Source organism: Alosa alosa, chromosome 10, assembly GCF_017589495.1.
Source record: "Alosa alosa isolate M-15738 ecotype Scorff River chromosome 10, AALO_Geno_1.1, whole genome shotgun sequence".
Classification (NCBI taxonomy): domain Eukaryota; kingdom Metazoa; phylum Chordata; class Actinopteri; order Clupeiformes; family Clupeidae; genus Alosa; species Alosa alosa.
Genome location: NC_063198.1, coordinates 11,296,649 through 11,312,981, shown reverse-complemented (window position 1 = coordinate 11,312,981; position 16,333 = coordinate 11,296,649). Strand labels below are relative to the sequence as shown.

Sequence of the window (16,333 nt, the reverse complement as noted above, 5' to 3'; positions counted from 1 at the left end):
TATGTTGTGCCAGAAAAGAACGTGTGTGTATTTTGTGTGTGTATGTGGCTGTGTAAAGTTTTTTTTTGCACGTACGTGTTCTTATGTGTTTGTATGCATGCCTCTTACCTGTTAACAGGTCTCTCCGTATCAAGAAGCTTGAGGATAGACTTGCCGTCCATGTCAGCTGGAATATCTACCCCAGCCATGTCCAGCAGAGTTGGCGCCAAGTCAATGTTCAGAACAATGTGTGGGTTTCTGTGGACGCAAGAGGTCAAAAACACCCCAATAGGTAATGATATAGAGACAGACACATAACAGATGACAGACGACACTTCCAGTGTGTATTTTATAATGCACTCATCGTTATATGGTATTATAGGCGACAATGACAAGGGACCGTCCTTAGCTTGGTTGAGTAACTTACATGGCACCTGCCTCTACGTGAGGACCTCTGATGTAGAAGGGCACACGGATGTCAAACTCATAGGGCATGGACTTCCCCTTGACCAGCCCAAACTGGCCAATGTGATAGCCATGGTCCGACATGTAGATCAGGTAGGTGTTGTCCAGCTCTCCGGTCTCTACCAGCATGTTGTACACCTTGGAAACACAAGCAGGGTTTTTGTCTCTCTTCACTGCACATTACACCGTTTATGAATGTACTGTAGGCTCAATTACTTTGCTTTCCTCTGCTTTTGTAAAAGATAAGCATTGGCGTGTGTGTGTGTGTGTGTGTGTGTGTGTGTGTGTGTGTGTGTGTGTGTGTGTTGTTTGTGTTGTTTGTGTTGGAGCATGCATCCTCACTTTTTCCACACAGTCATCCACAGACAGCAGGGTTTGCAGACGCCTCCTCTGCAGCATGTTGGTGAACTGCATGTGCACCGGCTTCATGGGGCCGGTGTAGCGCAGGATCCAGTGCTTATCTGGGTTAGGCGCATAGTTATAGCTGGGGGTTCTGAGGAGGAAGGGGCGCACTTTTACAACAACAACAACAATTGAAGAGAGCAGATCCCAAAGATACAGTACTGACAAAATGTCTCACCCCAAAAGGTCAATGCTTGTCTTTTGGGCAGAACCATATGTTGGCTGAAGTGGCTCAGCATATTGGTTTTCAACAGAGTGAAAAATGTTTGCAAGAACACAGAATCTGTCCGTGTAATAATATCCACATTTTAGATGCTGACTGGCTCCCACATCGAGAATAAGGATGCAAAGAAGGCTAACCCCTGTGCCGACCTCCATATTTTAGAATATTTTAGTATTTAAAAAGTATGTCTCTTTGAATTATTTCTGACCAAAATGCTGCTAGAGAATGTGCTCTTCCATTACATTACCATGCACATTATCCAGCCTTAGGAAAGGTGCAACCTCCATCACCCTGTGAAAATTAGCATGATGTTCTCACCATTAATTATACACGCCCCAACACAAAGAGCGTTGTTAAGGTTTCAGCTCTTGAAGATGGTGTTCACTGCATAATTACCCACAAATTTAAAAAAGTAAACTATTTTTGGTGAATACAGATTGCTTTGCATTGTACTTTATTGTATTGCATTGGCCCCTGATAAATATAATGAAATGAAATGAGGAACAATCCACTGTAAAAAGAGATTACTGTTGTCTGTAATTACATATCATTTTACATTATAATTGGCCACCCTCTTTTCCAATTACTGGTTCAGCTAGATTGTTTCATGTAATACATTTAGATTCAAAGGCCTATTCATATTATTCGTCCATTTCCTGCCGTACCAGCAGCCTTGATTGATTCCCGGCGTGCACTATGGGACAGTTTAATCAATAATTAAAAATTGCCCAATAAGAACTTAGTCATTTCATATCACCATCGCTTAATATCGCCCGACATCTCGAAGGACAAACCATATTAAACATTTGAAAGTCATCGATTGCGTGTGCAGGAAAGCTTGAATCAATAATGATGGAAGCTGCTGCATTAGCAAGCTTGGGCTTCTGGGTTTCTGGCAGATGTTAACGAGGACCTTGCAGTAATTAGCCCATGGCTGTGCCTGTAGGGACGGCTAAGATGCTAACGCCACAATCTGCACAGGCAGCTGGTGGATAAGCTAAGCTGACTGCGCCTCATTGTAAGATTGGCAAATTTGCGCCACAATGCTAAATCATTAAAGTTAATAAGGCAAAAGGAAACAAAATGCAATTATGGGAGACAATGCACTGGCAACATGTGTTGCTAATAAGCTTTTGTGATTGTGATTGTGCTGGATTGTTTTGTGGGGGAGATAGGCAGAGAGAGATGAAGGGAGTAAGAGTTAATTGTGAAAGCCCTGTTGAATCTCTCTGGGGGCCAAAGTGCATATTTGCCATAATATACTGGCAAGCAAACTAGTTCAATCCTTGTTCCTAACTGCTATGAGACATAAAAGACTGAAGCTTTTATTGAGTGTCTCAGAGCGAGTCTCACTGTTATGCCATTGTATTGATGACAAACACGACTGGTGCCAGCTGTGTGTGTGTTTGTGTGTGTGTGTTAGAGAGAGAAAAATGTGTTTCTGTGGCTATGTGTGCAGTGCATGTGTTTATATACTGTGTGTGTGTGTGTGTGTGTGTGTGTGTGTGTGTGTGTGTGTGTGTGTGTCTCACATGTGCTGGGAGGCGTTGGGGAATGCGCTGCTGTACTGCGGGGCCGCGTCCTCTGGACCATGTGGAGCTACGTGGCTTAGCACCATCATGACGGGCCGGTTGGGGTAAATCCTCTTGGACATGCGGAAGTAGTTGACACTCTCATCGGTGATGATGTCTGTGAGATAATCCTACAGCAAACACAAGTGTTACATCTCAGTTGATTGTACCTGTACAGAAATTGACATAGCTGTGTTGTGCTGTCCGGACATAGATAGATAGAAAACCCTGGCCTTGATTGCACAAATAATCTTTACAGTCTTAATAAGATGGTTAAGAAAATAGTCTATGCAACAACCACTTGCCAAACACTTTATTAAGTCCTTCCACATACCAAAAAGAAGTTATGCTTAAAAGTAAAATGTGTTCCCCTGTGTATGCCAGTGGCTCTCTTTTTAACTGATTTCTGTTGCACCTCTTTTGTAACTGGGTCTTCAGCATTTTCCTCAACTCATGCTGTTTTTGTCTTTGCACAGATGAGTAAACAGTGCCTTTCCAAAAAGTGCAAGAAAGCATGATGAGTCAAGCGAAGACAGGGAAATGGAGAATTTGTCGATATAGCTGGTGTTAAAATAGCTCTGTGTTTTGAAAGCTGTGTTCTAACTCCCTCTCAGTGGACAGGAGTCTGACAGGCGGAACAGGATGAAATGCAGGTTTAGGTTGGTAGGGATACCTCAGCCCGAACTCTCCTTTAAAAAACTGCATCAGAGGAGAGTCAACGAGTATTTGTGATATGAAATGCATTGCAAAAATGTTACGGCCAAAATATTGATGTTTAAAGGAGGTAGAGGAACCACTATCGCACCCAGCAAACAATTTTAGAGAAAGATATAAATATTTAAACTTGTGGACTGTTAGCCTGACGAGCCAGACCCACATTAAAATGTAGGGTCTGGGCACTCACCGTTCACAGTGCTCAATCCGAGGGGCGGGATAATCTGTTGTCTTTCAAATTCCCTCTGCACGCAATAGGAGTCCCATGGGTTTTCCCACCAGCGGAGCTAGTTGGCTAGTTCAAACTTTTGCCAACTTAAAACAAGCTTAACTCGTGTCACACTGTTGGCCAACAGCAACATCCATCTTCTTTGTTTTCAAGTAGCAGGGAATTCAAGCCAAACCGTTGCAACTCTGCCATCAATCATTATGTTAAGCCCGCCTAACGACTCAATACGCGATTTGATTGGCCTGACAGAAGTTTAATTTTTCGAGCTCACAAGCCAACAGAGAGTTGCTAGACTAGCCCTGGAAGCAAATGTAATTTGCTGCCGCTATGGTGCGTCTAGATTTCTAGGCTAGTGGACTGTAGTCATATGTCTGAAAAGTTAATGTCTTAAATGAAATAACTTAGAAAGAACCAGTAAAGAGAAGGGGTCTTAGTAATGTACCTTGGGGTACTCTGTGCCGTGCTTTTCACGAATGCCATTTCTGCAGAGAGTGTAGTTGTAGAAACGGGAGTTCTTCACCAGTGCCAACCACTCTCTCCATCCGGGGGGCACATAGGAGCCATTATACTCATTCAGATATTTCCCAAAGAAGGCTGATGGATCAAAAGTGTAAAAGTAAGATTCTGGTGTATTGTCATTTTTTTAAAGTAATACGTCTTGACTAGGCGATGGCAGTTTGATGGTAGAGCTTACCTACTCACTTTAATATTGAATTTCATAATTATGCTACTGCTCCGTGGTTCACTCAAATAACTTTTCTAACAACTACATTGAAATGTAATCACTTAAATGAATGGCATTCCCGGTCATTCGTGTATCTCAGTCAAGTGTACCTGTCCTGTAGCCGGAGTTGTTCAGGTGCACAGCAAAGGTGTGTGGTTCATGGTGAGCCTGCCAGGAGGGGGAGGAACAGTTCTCGTTGTTGGTGTAGGTGTGGTGGTTGTGCACGTACTTCCCCGTAAGGATGGACGACCGCGATGGGCAGCACATGGGTGTGGTGGAAAACGCATTGGAGAAGTGGGTCCCGCCCTGCACCATGATCTTACGAGTCTTATTCATGGCCTGCATGGAGCCTGGGACAGAGAGAGAGAGAGAAAGAGAGAGAAAGAGCGGAAAGAATACTTAGGGCCAGATGTACTAACGATTTTGCGCCCACTTCAGGCATATTTGTTTCGCAACGTGCGTGTAAAATCATTGCGAGGTATGTACAAACAGGCTGCAATGATGTAAAAGCGCAAACTGCCTGACGCAGGAGCTGAAAGTGGCAGATTGCGTTTTTCATGTCATACATATGCATTCATGGGAGGATCCAGGGGAAAGTGGGAGTTTAGCGTAAAAAGATGGGAGTGTAAGAGTAAAAAGCGCCTAATTATGTATTCCGTGTTATGTAGAAAGACTGCTCCTGAAAGCGCACGTCTATTCTGCGCCTAAATACTTCCGCCTTGTAAAAGCAGGTGTTAATCCAAATTGCAGTTCAATGCGTCAATAAGAGAACCTTTCAAAGACAACAGAATCGCTATTTAGCGCACCAGTTTTGTAAGTCTTTGTACTATCAAAAGCAACATTAACTTTCGTTGGCCTTTCGAATGTCTTACTTTCACTTTTACTTTCACACGTCATTCACTTAAACTTTCCTACTTGCTAGATTTGACCAATCTTCCATAGCCTACGTGCACAAGTAGTTTGAGTAGAACTACTGATCTTCATTATCTCCCTGCTTGTTGACATCTTATCATGTATGGTATTATTTCATGATCGGTAAACGTTTGATTCTTTTTAATGTTTTCATCAGTTAACTTCATTCAACTGCGCTTGTATGTAGGCGCTGGCATTCAGTTGTGGACGTTCGTAAATTGTGTTTATGGGCGGAGAAAGGCAGAGAAAGGCACAGTTTACACTAAGGATTGAACGATTGCTAAATACAACGGAAACTTGGGTCTGACAGCTTTCGCAATCTGCGGTTTGTCCATGACGCTGATAACGCTGCGTTCGCAAATGTACATACATCATCTGGCCCTTAGTGTTCAGCAATGAGAAATTTGACTAGTTATTCCATTCACAGTTGTCCTTTTCCAGCTTTAGGTATGCATTTTGTATTCTGTGTGTTCTGAATTTTTGACGCATTTTGCATTCTACACTGGAAAAGAGAAAGAGGGAGGATTGGAAGAAAAGGCTTGGAAAGAGGAAGGAGGAGAGAGAGAGAGAGAGAGAGAGAGAGAGAGGAAGCGAGACCTCTCTCTCCAGTGTGGTCCCATTCAGCCCTTGTCCACTGGCCTATTCAGCTACTGATTGTTCGCTGTAACAAATGCTTGACCATAAATTCACGAGGGTGAAGAAGAGGCACTCCTCTCCGCTGGTCAGACCAGCATAAAGACCATATGTGGGGCTTTTGTGGGGCCACTTCAGGGCAATAAGGTCTCAAGGGCTTGAAATCAAATGGTCCATCAAATAATGGGGCGGGCAATGGTCCTTAATGTAGAGTGCACATTTACACATGCAGACACATACTATGATGTGAGCTTTGAAATGTGTGATTCAAAGTTTTATTTATTGTTGAGCTTTCATTGACCTTTTTTCTGAAGAATTAACTAAAGTTTGAATTGAAACATGACACTGACATTCCCCTTTTTCTAGTTCAAGCAGTGAATCCCAAGTGGCTGTTTCCCGTTTTGAAATGTTTAAAAACAGAAAAGACACAAAAAATTGTTCAGTACGCAGTCAGTGTTGTTCAACGTAAGAGAGCTCAAATGTAGCCAAATGGGATTGTTTTAAAGTCATCTTTTTATCTAAAGGTGAATGCACACCTAGCTGTAGGTAAAGGAAAAGCATGCAGTGCAGACTGTGGAATCTTGTTGGGTCACTTTGTGTTGCCTGTGTGAGCAGGAAAAAAGTTTACTATGCATACAGCAACAACTGCCCACCGTCAACCAGCACATCTTCTATATTCCGCTACTAGTGCAATAGGCCTATCAGGGTGCAGATAAACAAAATGTAAAAAAGCAGTGCTGACTTACAATTTCCACACTGCCCTTACTCTTTGACAGTGCATAATATATCTACTTCTAATCAACAATATTACAAATGACATTGGCATTGTCAGTCCTGGGTGTTTTGGTTGAGGAGGGGTTGAGGAGAAAAAAGATGAAACTGTGTTATAAAATCCAGGCATCCAGAGGGAAATCGCTAAATACCAGGATTGTATCTCCTTGTGATGGGAATATCTTATAATTACACTGTGCTTCTTAGCAATAATAAGCTGGCTAAACAGATAATTAGTGCAACCATTTTCCCGATGGCCGGCTCAATATGTTCAAAGTCTTGATGCGGCCCTAAACTAGTCGACGGAAGTCCATCAGTGTTTTGTTTTTTTTTTAAGTATATTTTGTGGACTTTTTTGCCTTTATTTGGACAGGACAGTGAAAAGTGACAGGAAGTAAGTGGGAGAGAGAGATGGGGTGGGAATCGGGAAATGACCGCAGGTCGGATTCGAACCTTCGTCCCCGTGGGCACTCGGACCCGTACATGGTACCGGGGCTGTAGCCTGCTGCGCACACTGCCGTGATTGGAGCTATGGATGCCCATCGACCAACCAGACATTATTAGACACTGTTGGCTTACCCAGCTCAATGTCCTGATCATCAGTGAGAATGAGGATGATGTTGGGTCGGACATTTCGCCGATCCCGCTGTGGTCGTGACTTCCACCTCTGCGCGCTGAGGTATGACGACCCCTCGGCAATAAAAAGGAGGCCAATGAGGAGGAAGAGGGGGCTGGTGGACAGGCGACACCCTGCCATGGCTCAGGCCTGCGGTGCGGTGTGGTCTCTCCTCCAATCAGCTTTGGTCTGGTCTGCTGACTGACTTGATGTCACTGCACCTGGGTCAACACACAACAGTACACACATGATCAGAGGCTACACTTAACTGCTTGCTCAAGTATCTGAGTTTATGAGTCATATTTTATGACACTGTTTTGTACACCTGCTGTCACACACACACACACACACACACACATATATATATATATGGATTCCCACACCCCCCACCACACACACACATATGGATTCCCAAAAAGGCTCACAACACTCTCATCCCCCAATACACACACACACACAAATGGATTCGCACAAAGACTCACACACTGTGACCCCCCTTTGCACACACACACACACACACACACACACACACACACACACAGATATGGATTCCCACAAAGGCTCACGCACTCTCATCCTCTCTCTCCCCTTCTCTCTCTCACATACACATACAAATGATTACGCCCCATACACACAACCAGAGGTTCTGTCAGACTGCTCTTTGGGTCTCATCACTGACACACACACACACACACACACACACTGAGAGACAGCAGCAGACTAAATGAGATCCCTGAGCATTAATGGTCTCGCTTAGGCTGCGCTCGTTAATGAATCATTAATGATGCGTGAGTGCGTTGTCATTCCCCTCGTGCCCGGGCGGCTGCAGATGGACACATGGCAGCCAGTCTGGTGGCTAATGGGGCTGGGAGCCGGGCCAAGGCAGCCCCCTCAGAGCCAGGGCAAGAGGGGTCGAGGGGAGGGGGCAAGGCAAGGCGGCCAGGGGCCAGAGGAGGGGAGGGATGGATGGGGGTATCAGCCACAGATGCTGATGGATGGAGGGCAAAAGCGGAGGATGAGAAGAGGATGAGAGGGCAGAGGAGGAGAGAAGAGAGAGGTGAGAAAAAACAGAGAAGAGATGGAGTGGTGGGGTGGGGAAGAGAAGAAGGAAGGGTAGAGGAAGAGAGAGAGAGAGAGGGATGACACCGGGGGGAAATGGAATTAATGAAGATGAAGAGGAGAGGGAGAAATGAAGGATGAGAGAAGAGGATTGGGGGGGAGTGGTGAGAGCTTACAGCATCCACTGACAAAGAGGAAGTGGAATGAGAATGTGTGGACAAGAGCTGCATGTGCAGTTTATAGGAGAACCTCTCAATCAGCCACTAATTGAAGGCTAAGTGAGAGTGCTCTAGAGTGCACATACACAGAGACACACACACACTCTGCTTTATTTGGTCAGGTAGGGGCCTAAGGATAACAACGATAACAGCACTAACAGACTCAAAACTAAGAGTCTGACAGATTGTAAACCCTGTATGAAAAGGCCAAGATCTGAAATGAGTCAAATTATTGATGCTCTTGTACATGCAAACTGGAGTCTGTTTGCACCTTCTGTCCCTGACTGTCCACTAACTGAGGGCTGTGGTGACAGTAAAACATTAGCTGCCCACATGATGTCTAATTTCCCAGTTAATTTCAGCAAGTCACTCTAGTCTTGACAGGACTGATGAGCTTCTTAGCAGGTCCTTGATGGTTGGAGAGAAAATCCTCCAACATGATTTATTATCATGCCCTCCACACATTTGATTGGAAACTGTTGGCCATTTGAGGCTGCCCACAGTAATTAACATTACATCATTATTATATCATACGTGTGCAATGTAAACAAACACAAATATGTTCCTAGGGAACATGCCAGAGAGCATGATTATGACGGTCAGACATGAACTCTGAATGAAAAGCTATTTATCCTCCATCATGGTTCAGACATTACCTCCATCTAATGAACTACAACCTTCTATACAAATGACCTCATCTAGCAAAGTGATTTCTTCACCTTTGTAGTCATGATATAATTTGGATAATTTCACTGCAAAATGTAAACCTTAGATGTGATGATTTTGGCATTTCACTTTAGCTGAAGTTATAAGCTCATACAGTTGACTTCATAATGAGATTGGCCACATCTACGTGTCATTCCAAACTGAGTAATAACAGCAATAAAATCCTGAAAATGAAGCTTGTTGTGTCAGTACGATCCACTATGATAAGATTTAGGTTTATATCCCTGTTTTAATGAGTGGCAATAAAGTCTCATTTATCAATTTAATTACACTGTCAAAGCTGACGTTTCTCTAAAACAGACTTTCTCTAAGCGCTAAGCACATTAGGGCTCCATGTGTCACACATGCCAATCAAACCGTGATTAGTGACACATATAAAGAGACTCGGCTGGCCACGGGGTTAGAAACAAAAGGCAAACAACACAATGTCCTGACATTTTTGTTACGATCACAGTACCAACGGCCACACAAAGCGCTTTTAAGCGCAAAATCAACAATTAGCACAAAGGAGCCCCGGCGGTCGGGGTGCTCGGCGGAGCACACGCAAGCTGTGTGTGGAGTGTTCAGCCGCAGGGAGCTTTGCTCACTCTTCAGCAGGCTCACCTCGGCCGCCGAGCAACAACAGCCTCTCAGCAGCAGAGACCAACACACACACACACACACAGCCGTGGGGAGCTTTTGTGTCCGCTAAATGTGCCTTCACCTCTCTCACCCCTCTGCAACAGTACCATCTACCCCAAATCTGACGCCTCAAGCTGAAGAGGAACATTACACAGAAAAGTAAAAGGCTGACATCTGTTTTAATTATCTGTGCGAGTAAACAAAAATAAATTAGGATAAAGATTCACCCATTGTAAATAGTTGCTATCCTATCTCTTGTTTCTTCATTACAAACCACGAGGCTTGATAGTTCCAACATAGTAGTATTGGAAGACTAGAGGGTTTCAGAAGACTTATCTGAATAAAACTATTTGCACTCACATAAGGCTCATATCTTAACCAACTAGACTCGTCTATTCTCACAAGTAATTGAGCATATGTGTTGTCGGTCTCCGTAGGATCCTACCTCATAGGAGTGGTGTTGTGGTTGTCTTCATCTGTGGCTGGTTCTTAGCATCCCACAGGAAGGGAGACGGGTCAGTGAGCGCACCTCACAAATAATCACAGCCACTGGCCATGTGGGAGACGACACTCACTGCCAGGGGCTCTTGTCTGTCCCTCTCTCTCTCTCTCTCTGTTCCCCTGCTTTTCTCTGTCTCACGCTCTCTCTCTCCTCTCTCTCTCTCTCTCATGCTCTCTCTCTACCTCTCCCTCTCTCTCTCTGTCCCTCTCACACACATAGACCTAGTTCCCTCTCTCTGTCTCTCCCACAACAACTGTATTGCTTGTCTGTCTTTCTCTCACAGCAAGTCTCTTTCTTTCTCTATCTCTATGTTTCTGTCGCTAGCAGCCTCTTGCTTCTGTCTGTCTCTTATTTTTCTCTCCTCCTCCTCCCCTCCCTGCCTCACTCTTTCTCCTTCAGTCTTGAATATCTCACCCCTCATCTTCTCTTCCTCTTAAAAAAATCTTTCCTTCCTCATCAGGCAAGCACCTGCTTCCGCGACACCCTGTCCCTATTTTTCATCTCTCGCTCTCTTTCCCAGTCTCACACACTCACACAGCACGTACACAAACACACACACAGACACACACACACAAACACTCACACACACACACACACACACAAACACTCTCACACACATGCACACACACACACACACACACACAAACACACACACACACACACAAACACTCTCACACAGATGCATGCACAAACACACACACACACAAAAAAACTCTCACACAGATGCACGCACAAACACACACACACACACACACACACACACACACACACACACACACACACACACACACACACACACACACACAGGCATATAGGCAGCTGCAGTCGCTCACATTTTTATTCCTGTGGCTCTCTCCCTTCTCCATGGGCATTGTTTTCCCCCCTGTGGAATGGATGAGATCTGACCTTGGGGTTGTGTTGTGCTGTTTTAAATTCTCCCGACTGCTTGAAGCCCTCTCCCCCCACCCCCACGCCACCCCCCCCCCCTGCCACCACCCAAACCAAAGCCCTATCCAGCCCCCCCACCCCTCCCTGTCCCATAGCGCTGGCACAGGATAAAAACGACTCCACCAAACAAGCCTGAGGGAGAACTTAAACAGTTCTACACATTCACTCCACTCATCCTAAGCCCTTCCTTCACAAAGCCATTTCATTGAATATAGGAGGGCCAGGGGAAATAGTCTGCAGAATAGGAGGCAGTGACCTGTGGAGCGAAGACATTTTCCTTAACCCTCTAATCCCCCTATATGTAAAGCTGAGCTGCGCATTAATGGATTGAGGGACAAGCCTATTGATCATCTGTAGATTTTACCAGAATCATTTCACTCAATGTCAAACAGTCTCTCTTTTCTCTCTCTCTCTCTCTCTCTCTCTCTCTCTCTCATACACACACACATGCAGTTTTGCATCAAGAGCAAGGGATGGGCCTTATGTGAGATAAAAGACCACAGAAGAACGGAAGACTTGCCAGCAACGCAAGAAACTTAATCCTTGCTATAGGATTCTTTCATGAATGAAAGCTTCTTATTGCAACATGCCCATTATATTTCTGTGCAAAGAGACTTCTGCGCTAAATATAATTCACTTCTTCCGAAGTTCCGAAGTCATACTGAAAATAATCCCCGATGTTCCCAAAAAACGATGCAACCTGGAATTCAGACCATTTTAATGAGGTGCTTTTACAAAAAATGTGCCTACCCTGTTGTGCCATGCAGTTTTTTTATTTGCTTGTTTTTTGTTTTTGCTGGGGCTGAGAACGTACGTTTGCTTTACTGAGGCTTACACAAGGACATCATAGTATGTCTCAATCACTTCTGCTGTTCGTTATGCACTTCTATGTAGGCTACATCTGTGCTGCAAAGTAATTGGCTTGTACTTAAACTATTTTTTTTTTCTCTTTTTTAACAGAGACATGACATTGACATTGTATGTCTAAATCCATTCAGCATGTCCATCAATGTGATTGTGCACTGCTGATGATCAAAATCAACTGGGGAGAATAAGAACCTATCAGGACTATACAATATGAACATGAACACATACAGCCGTGACCAGTTTTGTATTGTGATCACCAATGGTCAAGAGAGGTATACAGTACTTAAGAAAGAGACACCAATGTACACCCATCCCTAATGACCAATCAGCTATCACAGACACATACACCTGTACATCAAAGGATAAGTCACAGGTGAATCAAGTATGAAAGGAAAAGTCACCTGCATATGACATCATCTCAGGATGAGGTGACAAGAGACTTCAACTACATCCATACATCAATAGCCAAGACTGAGCTGTTTTTCAATCACTCAAGGCTGAATCCTCAACTCAGCACCTCACACTAGACTGATGAGGATTTATGACGTTCCCTCTCAAGTGAGGAGAAATAATCCTGAGATGGCTGCTTTTTTTTGTCAGTTTTATACTCCACTGCTGGTGCGTGTTGAAGGCCAGGCGGAGTGTGCTGCCGTGTGAGCACGGGTACGTGTTTTATGCTGGCGTGCCATGCGTCCGGGTCACCAGACTGACCGTGTGTGTGAGATGTATATCTTAGACCCAATACATAACAAGTGAACTCCCCTTTGCAAGGGGGGATACAAGGGCACAGCAGAACAAATGACAGAATGAAATCTTTATGGCTGCCTATATTTTATGAATAAGAATGAATTATGGATGCCACATGGAAAGAGACGTGTCACGCGAAAGCACACGTCTCGACTAGACACAAGAAGCAGTAAGAGCCTGAAGCGGAGATGATGGAGCTCTACCCGCTGAAACATCTCATAAGACAGGGTGCAAAGAAATAGGCCACCATTATCTTCTCATTTACCTGGACCATTAATGACCAATTGATACGACACATGGTCAGATAGCACTTTTCAGAATTATCTATGAAGTATTGAGCATTCAGATCTTGTTTCTGGATAAAAAAAAAAACAGCATACAAGGGCTAAGTATCAATGAACTCCTTGAAGTTCTGAGCTTCTATTTGGATAACACCACTGGGGAGATGGAATTGAGAATATGAATAGGAGGATCTGTCTGGCTGAATGGAGCCTCTTATTACATATTGAAGAGAGGGACCTGGTCCAGCGCCGTCCTTACTGTTTAATCAGGCTGCCGAGTCATAACGCGTATGAAATATGGATGAGCCTGCGAGCGAAAGCACAGCCAACCCTGATGATGTGATGAAACAACATGTCCGGGTGTGCACTCTCCGAGCCACAGTCACCCATGGGCAAGAGATAGTTCCACCGGGGTAAAGGAGAAGATAGAGAGAGAGAGAGAGAGGCAGAAAGAGTAGTTTATGAAAGAATGCATGAGAGAGAGAGAAAGGGAAGGGGAGGCCAAGAGACAGAGAGCCGCAGAAAAGGATTGAGAGAATGTGGCATACATAGCGAGCGCCAGGACGGTTCAGTATGTGGCATGTTTTGCCATTCCAGAGAGAGAATAAAAACAGAGAGGCAAGAGAGAGTGAGCTACTTCAGATTCACACAGGCCGGCGATTTGTCGACTTCATTCCCCCTCATTGTTCCCGTCGGCAGCCACGGCCCTGTTCCTTCACTCCTAACGGCGCTTGGCAAGGCTACGGGGGGAAAGTGCCCAACCCCACCCCCTCCGTGGCATTGTGGCTCGGACAGAGTATGCAAACTCACTAAAGGGCCCTTGAATTTACCAACAAAAGTCGGGCCATTCAGATGTAAATGGTGCCATGACAAGCTGCTTTCAACGCGCGGAGCCTTTCATTTGGGAAGCCAGTTTGATGTGAAGAAGTGGTGGGTCGGGGTGGTGGGGGGGCAGGGTATTGGTGGGGCGATGTAGATACCCTGTGTGTGTCGAACACTGTACATTTGCCTCTTTTGTGGCCCCCAAAGAGTGGCGTCCAGTTCGGTCAACCTCTCGTCCTCGCCGGCTCTGACATTACGAGCTGGAACGTATGTGCCCTGGCACTTACAACAATTGAATCAAGCCTGCTCATAATAGCGGTGTTGGACCGAGACAGAAACACATTATTCTCAGGGGGCCGGTGGGGGCTGAAATATCGAATTTATAATTCTAGCTAACAAGCAGGAGCTAGCTTCCTTCTGCAGCCAGCAGCAGAGATTACTAGTAGAGCTTACTGAAGCTGGAACAAAAGGTGCTGAAACTCACACTCAGAACTCACTTTCCAACACTCTCTAACAAGTGAGTGCATTCTTTAATAAGCATCCTTGCGTGCACTGTGTATACTCCACAGATCTCATTATTATATTTTGTTATTATGACAGATTACTTTGCTGTCACAACATATTAGATCTGTGTATTACATCGATGGCATGCAAGAAAAAATAGATTCCTTTGCTTGGGATTCTGTGCAGAATACAAACTATCTTCTTAGAAGATAATGTAAGACAACAGCACCAGAAAATCACTTGAAACTCTTTGGCTGTACTGGATTGGAACTAATAAGGTGTAATGTGTCTGCAGGGATAAAAGCCAAATTCAACCCCAGCCCTAGTCAAAGAGATAAAAAAAACAAGATGCTGGGTTTTTTGCAACTAACATTTCATTTTTCATGTTGCTCTTTTGTTGTTTTTGAGAATATTTTCTCTCATCAAGGACATTTTTGCAATCAGCATTATGAGGGCAATAGAGACTTCAGGAGGAGATAAAACTGTCATGAAGTTCACAGTAGCTGGTGAAGTTGTGATGCATCTTAGTTTATAATGAGCTTCAGCCCAGGATATTTATGCACATGCCACCACCAAAGGAGAAAGAGAGATTTTAAAAAAGAGATAGCAAATACATAATTTTATCTTCAATTTATTGTCTCTGTAATTGCAGAGATGATCAAAAGGGCTCAGATTCTTAAGGGCAAGTTGCTGATGAATACATCATAAAAAAAGCCTTTCCAATGGCTGAACACATCAAAGTAGCACAAACTACAGAAACTGATGGATGTGGGAACACCAGAAAGCTTTTAATCTCCTCCGTGAACAACACCAAGACCTTAAAGTGCGAGGTGAAAAGATGATATGATTTAGTAATGGGATGATGAAGTCAGAGAAGGCGTGATGTATCAGATTCAAACATCCAGCTGGCAGTTGATGTCAGATAGGTCAAGCTTCACATCATAGTAATGTGTAATTTGTTTTTTTGAGTGAGCAGGTTCTGTTGAATTGAGTTGGATTAATTAGTTTTCCGCTTGAAATTAATAGTTTGTTAAACACAAATGGATTTTGCAGTGTGAAGTTGTTGACAACCTCAGGCTATCCACAAGCTTGTTTTCCCACCAACTGTGAAACCCTGTGACCCTGCTTGATTATCGCAGTGCATCAACTTCTCATGACTGACAAAACAAACTCTCTTTCATACGCCACATTTTCATTGCCCTTTCTCTTTTTTTGAATTAACACTTCCAAACTGTTCTTTGAATTAAGTCTTTCAAAGGAAACCAACACACACACACACACACACACACACACACACACACACACACACACACACACACACACACACAGAACAAAATCTCAACAGAGCCCATGTCACACACACGCCAACCTCCACAGGGTCTCCAGGAATCTCATTGAAGCCCCCTGGGCTCTGGCTCTGTTCTCGCCTGGGTGTCCTCGGCAACTGGCTGGCATGCATGGCAAGCGCGGTGGTCTAGAGCCTACAACCGCTCATCCACCACCACCACCACCAAACCCACCCCCAACACCACCAGCCGCAGCACCCAACCAGCCAGCCCATCACCCATTCTGGGCTGGGGGTTCTCCCGAACCGAGAGAGGGAGACGGGCGCAGAGCAGAGCCAGACAAACAAAGCTGTGATTGTCCCCCTCACAGGGCTTCAAAGTGGCCTAGGCTCTTCAGGAAAGCATGGAGGGGAAGAGAAAACACTAATTGTGCCTGCTTAATGGTTATCTGTGTGGATCTGAATGGCTTCCTTCTGCTGGAGAGTGAAATCCAAGTTAATCCTCCTCCCTAAT

At 44.5% G+C, this 16,333-nt stretch overlaps 1 protein-coding gene across 3 annotated transcripts in view; it reads right to left on the bottom strand.

Annotated features, from left to right (window-relative positions):
* Positions 1-16,333, bottom strand: part of sulf2a (sulfatase 2a) — a 41,736-nt gene that overhangs the window by 8,192 nt on the left and 17,211 nt on the right. For 2 of the 3 annotated variants that reach the window (XM_048255877.1, XM_048255879.1), the window contains exons 2-8: positions 7,203-7,460; positions 4,418-4,657; positions 4,026-4,177; positions 2,602-2,771; positions 787-937; positions 407-582; positions 109-237 (exon numbers count right to left, since the gene is read on the bottom strand). In XM_048255877.1, coding sequence (XP_048111834.1) covers positions 109-237; positions 407-582; positions 787-937; positions 2,602-2,771; positions 4,026-4,177; positions 4,418-4,657; positions 7,203-7,380 — 1,196 coding nt within the window. In that variant the 5' untranslated portion in view covers positions 7,381-7,460. Of the gene's footprint in view, positions 1-108; positions 238-406; positions 583-786; positions 938-2,601; positions 2,772-4,025; positions 4,178-4,417; positions 4,658-7,202; positions 7,461-10,308; positions 10,552-16,333 lie in introns of those variants that run through there. The other variant, XM_048255878.1, reaches the window with a different exon arrangement.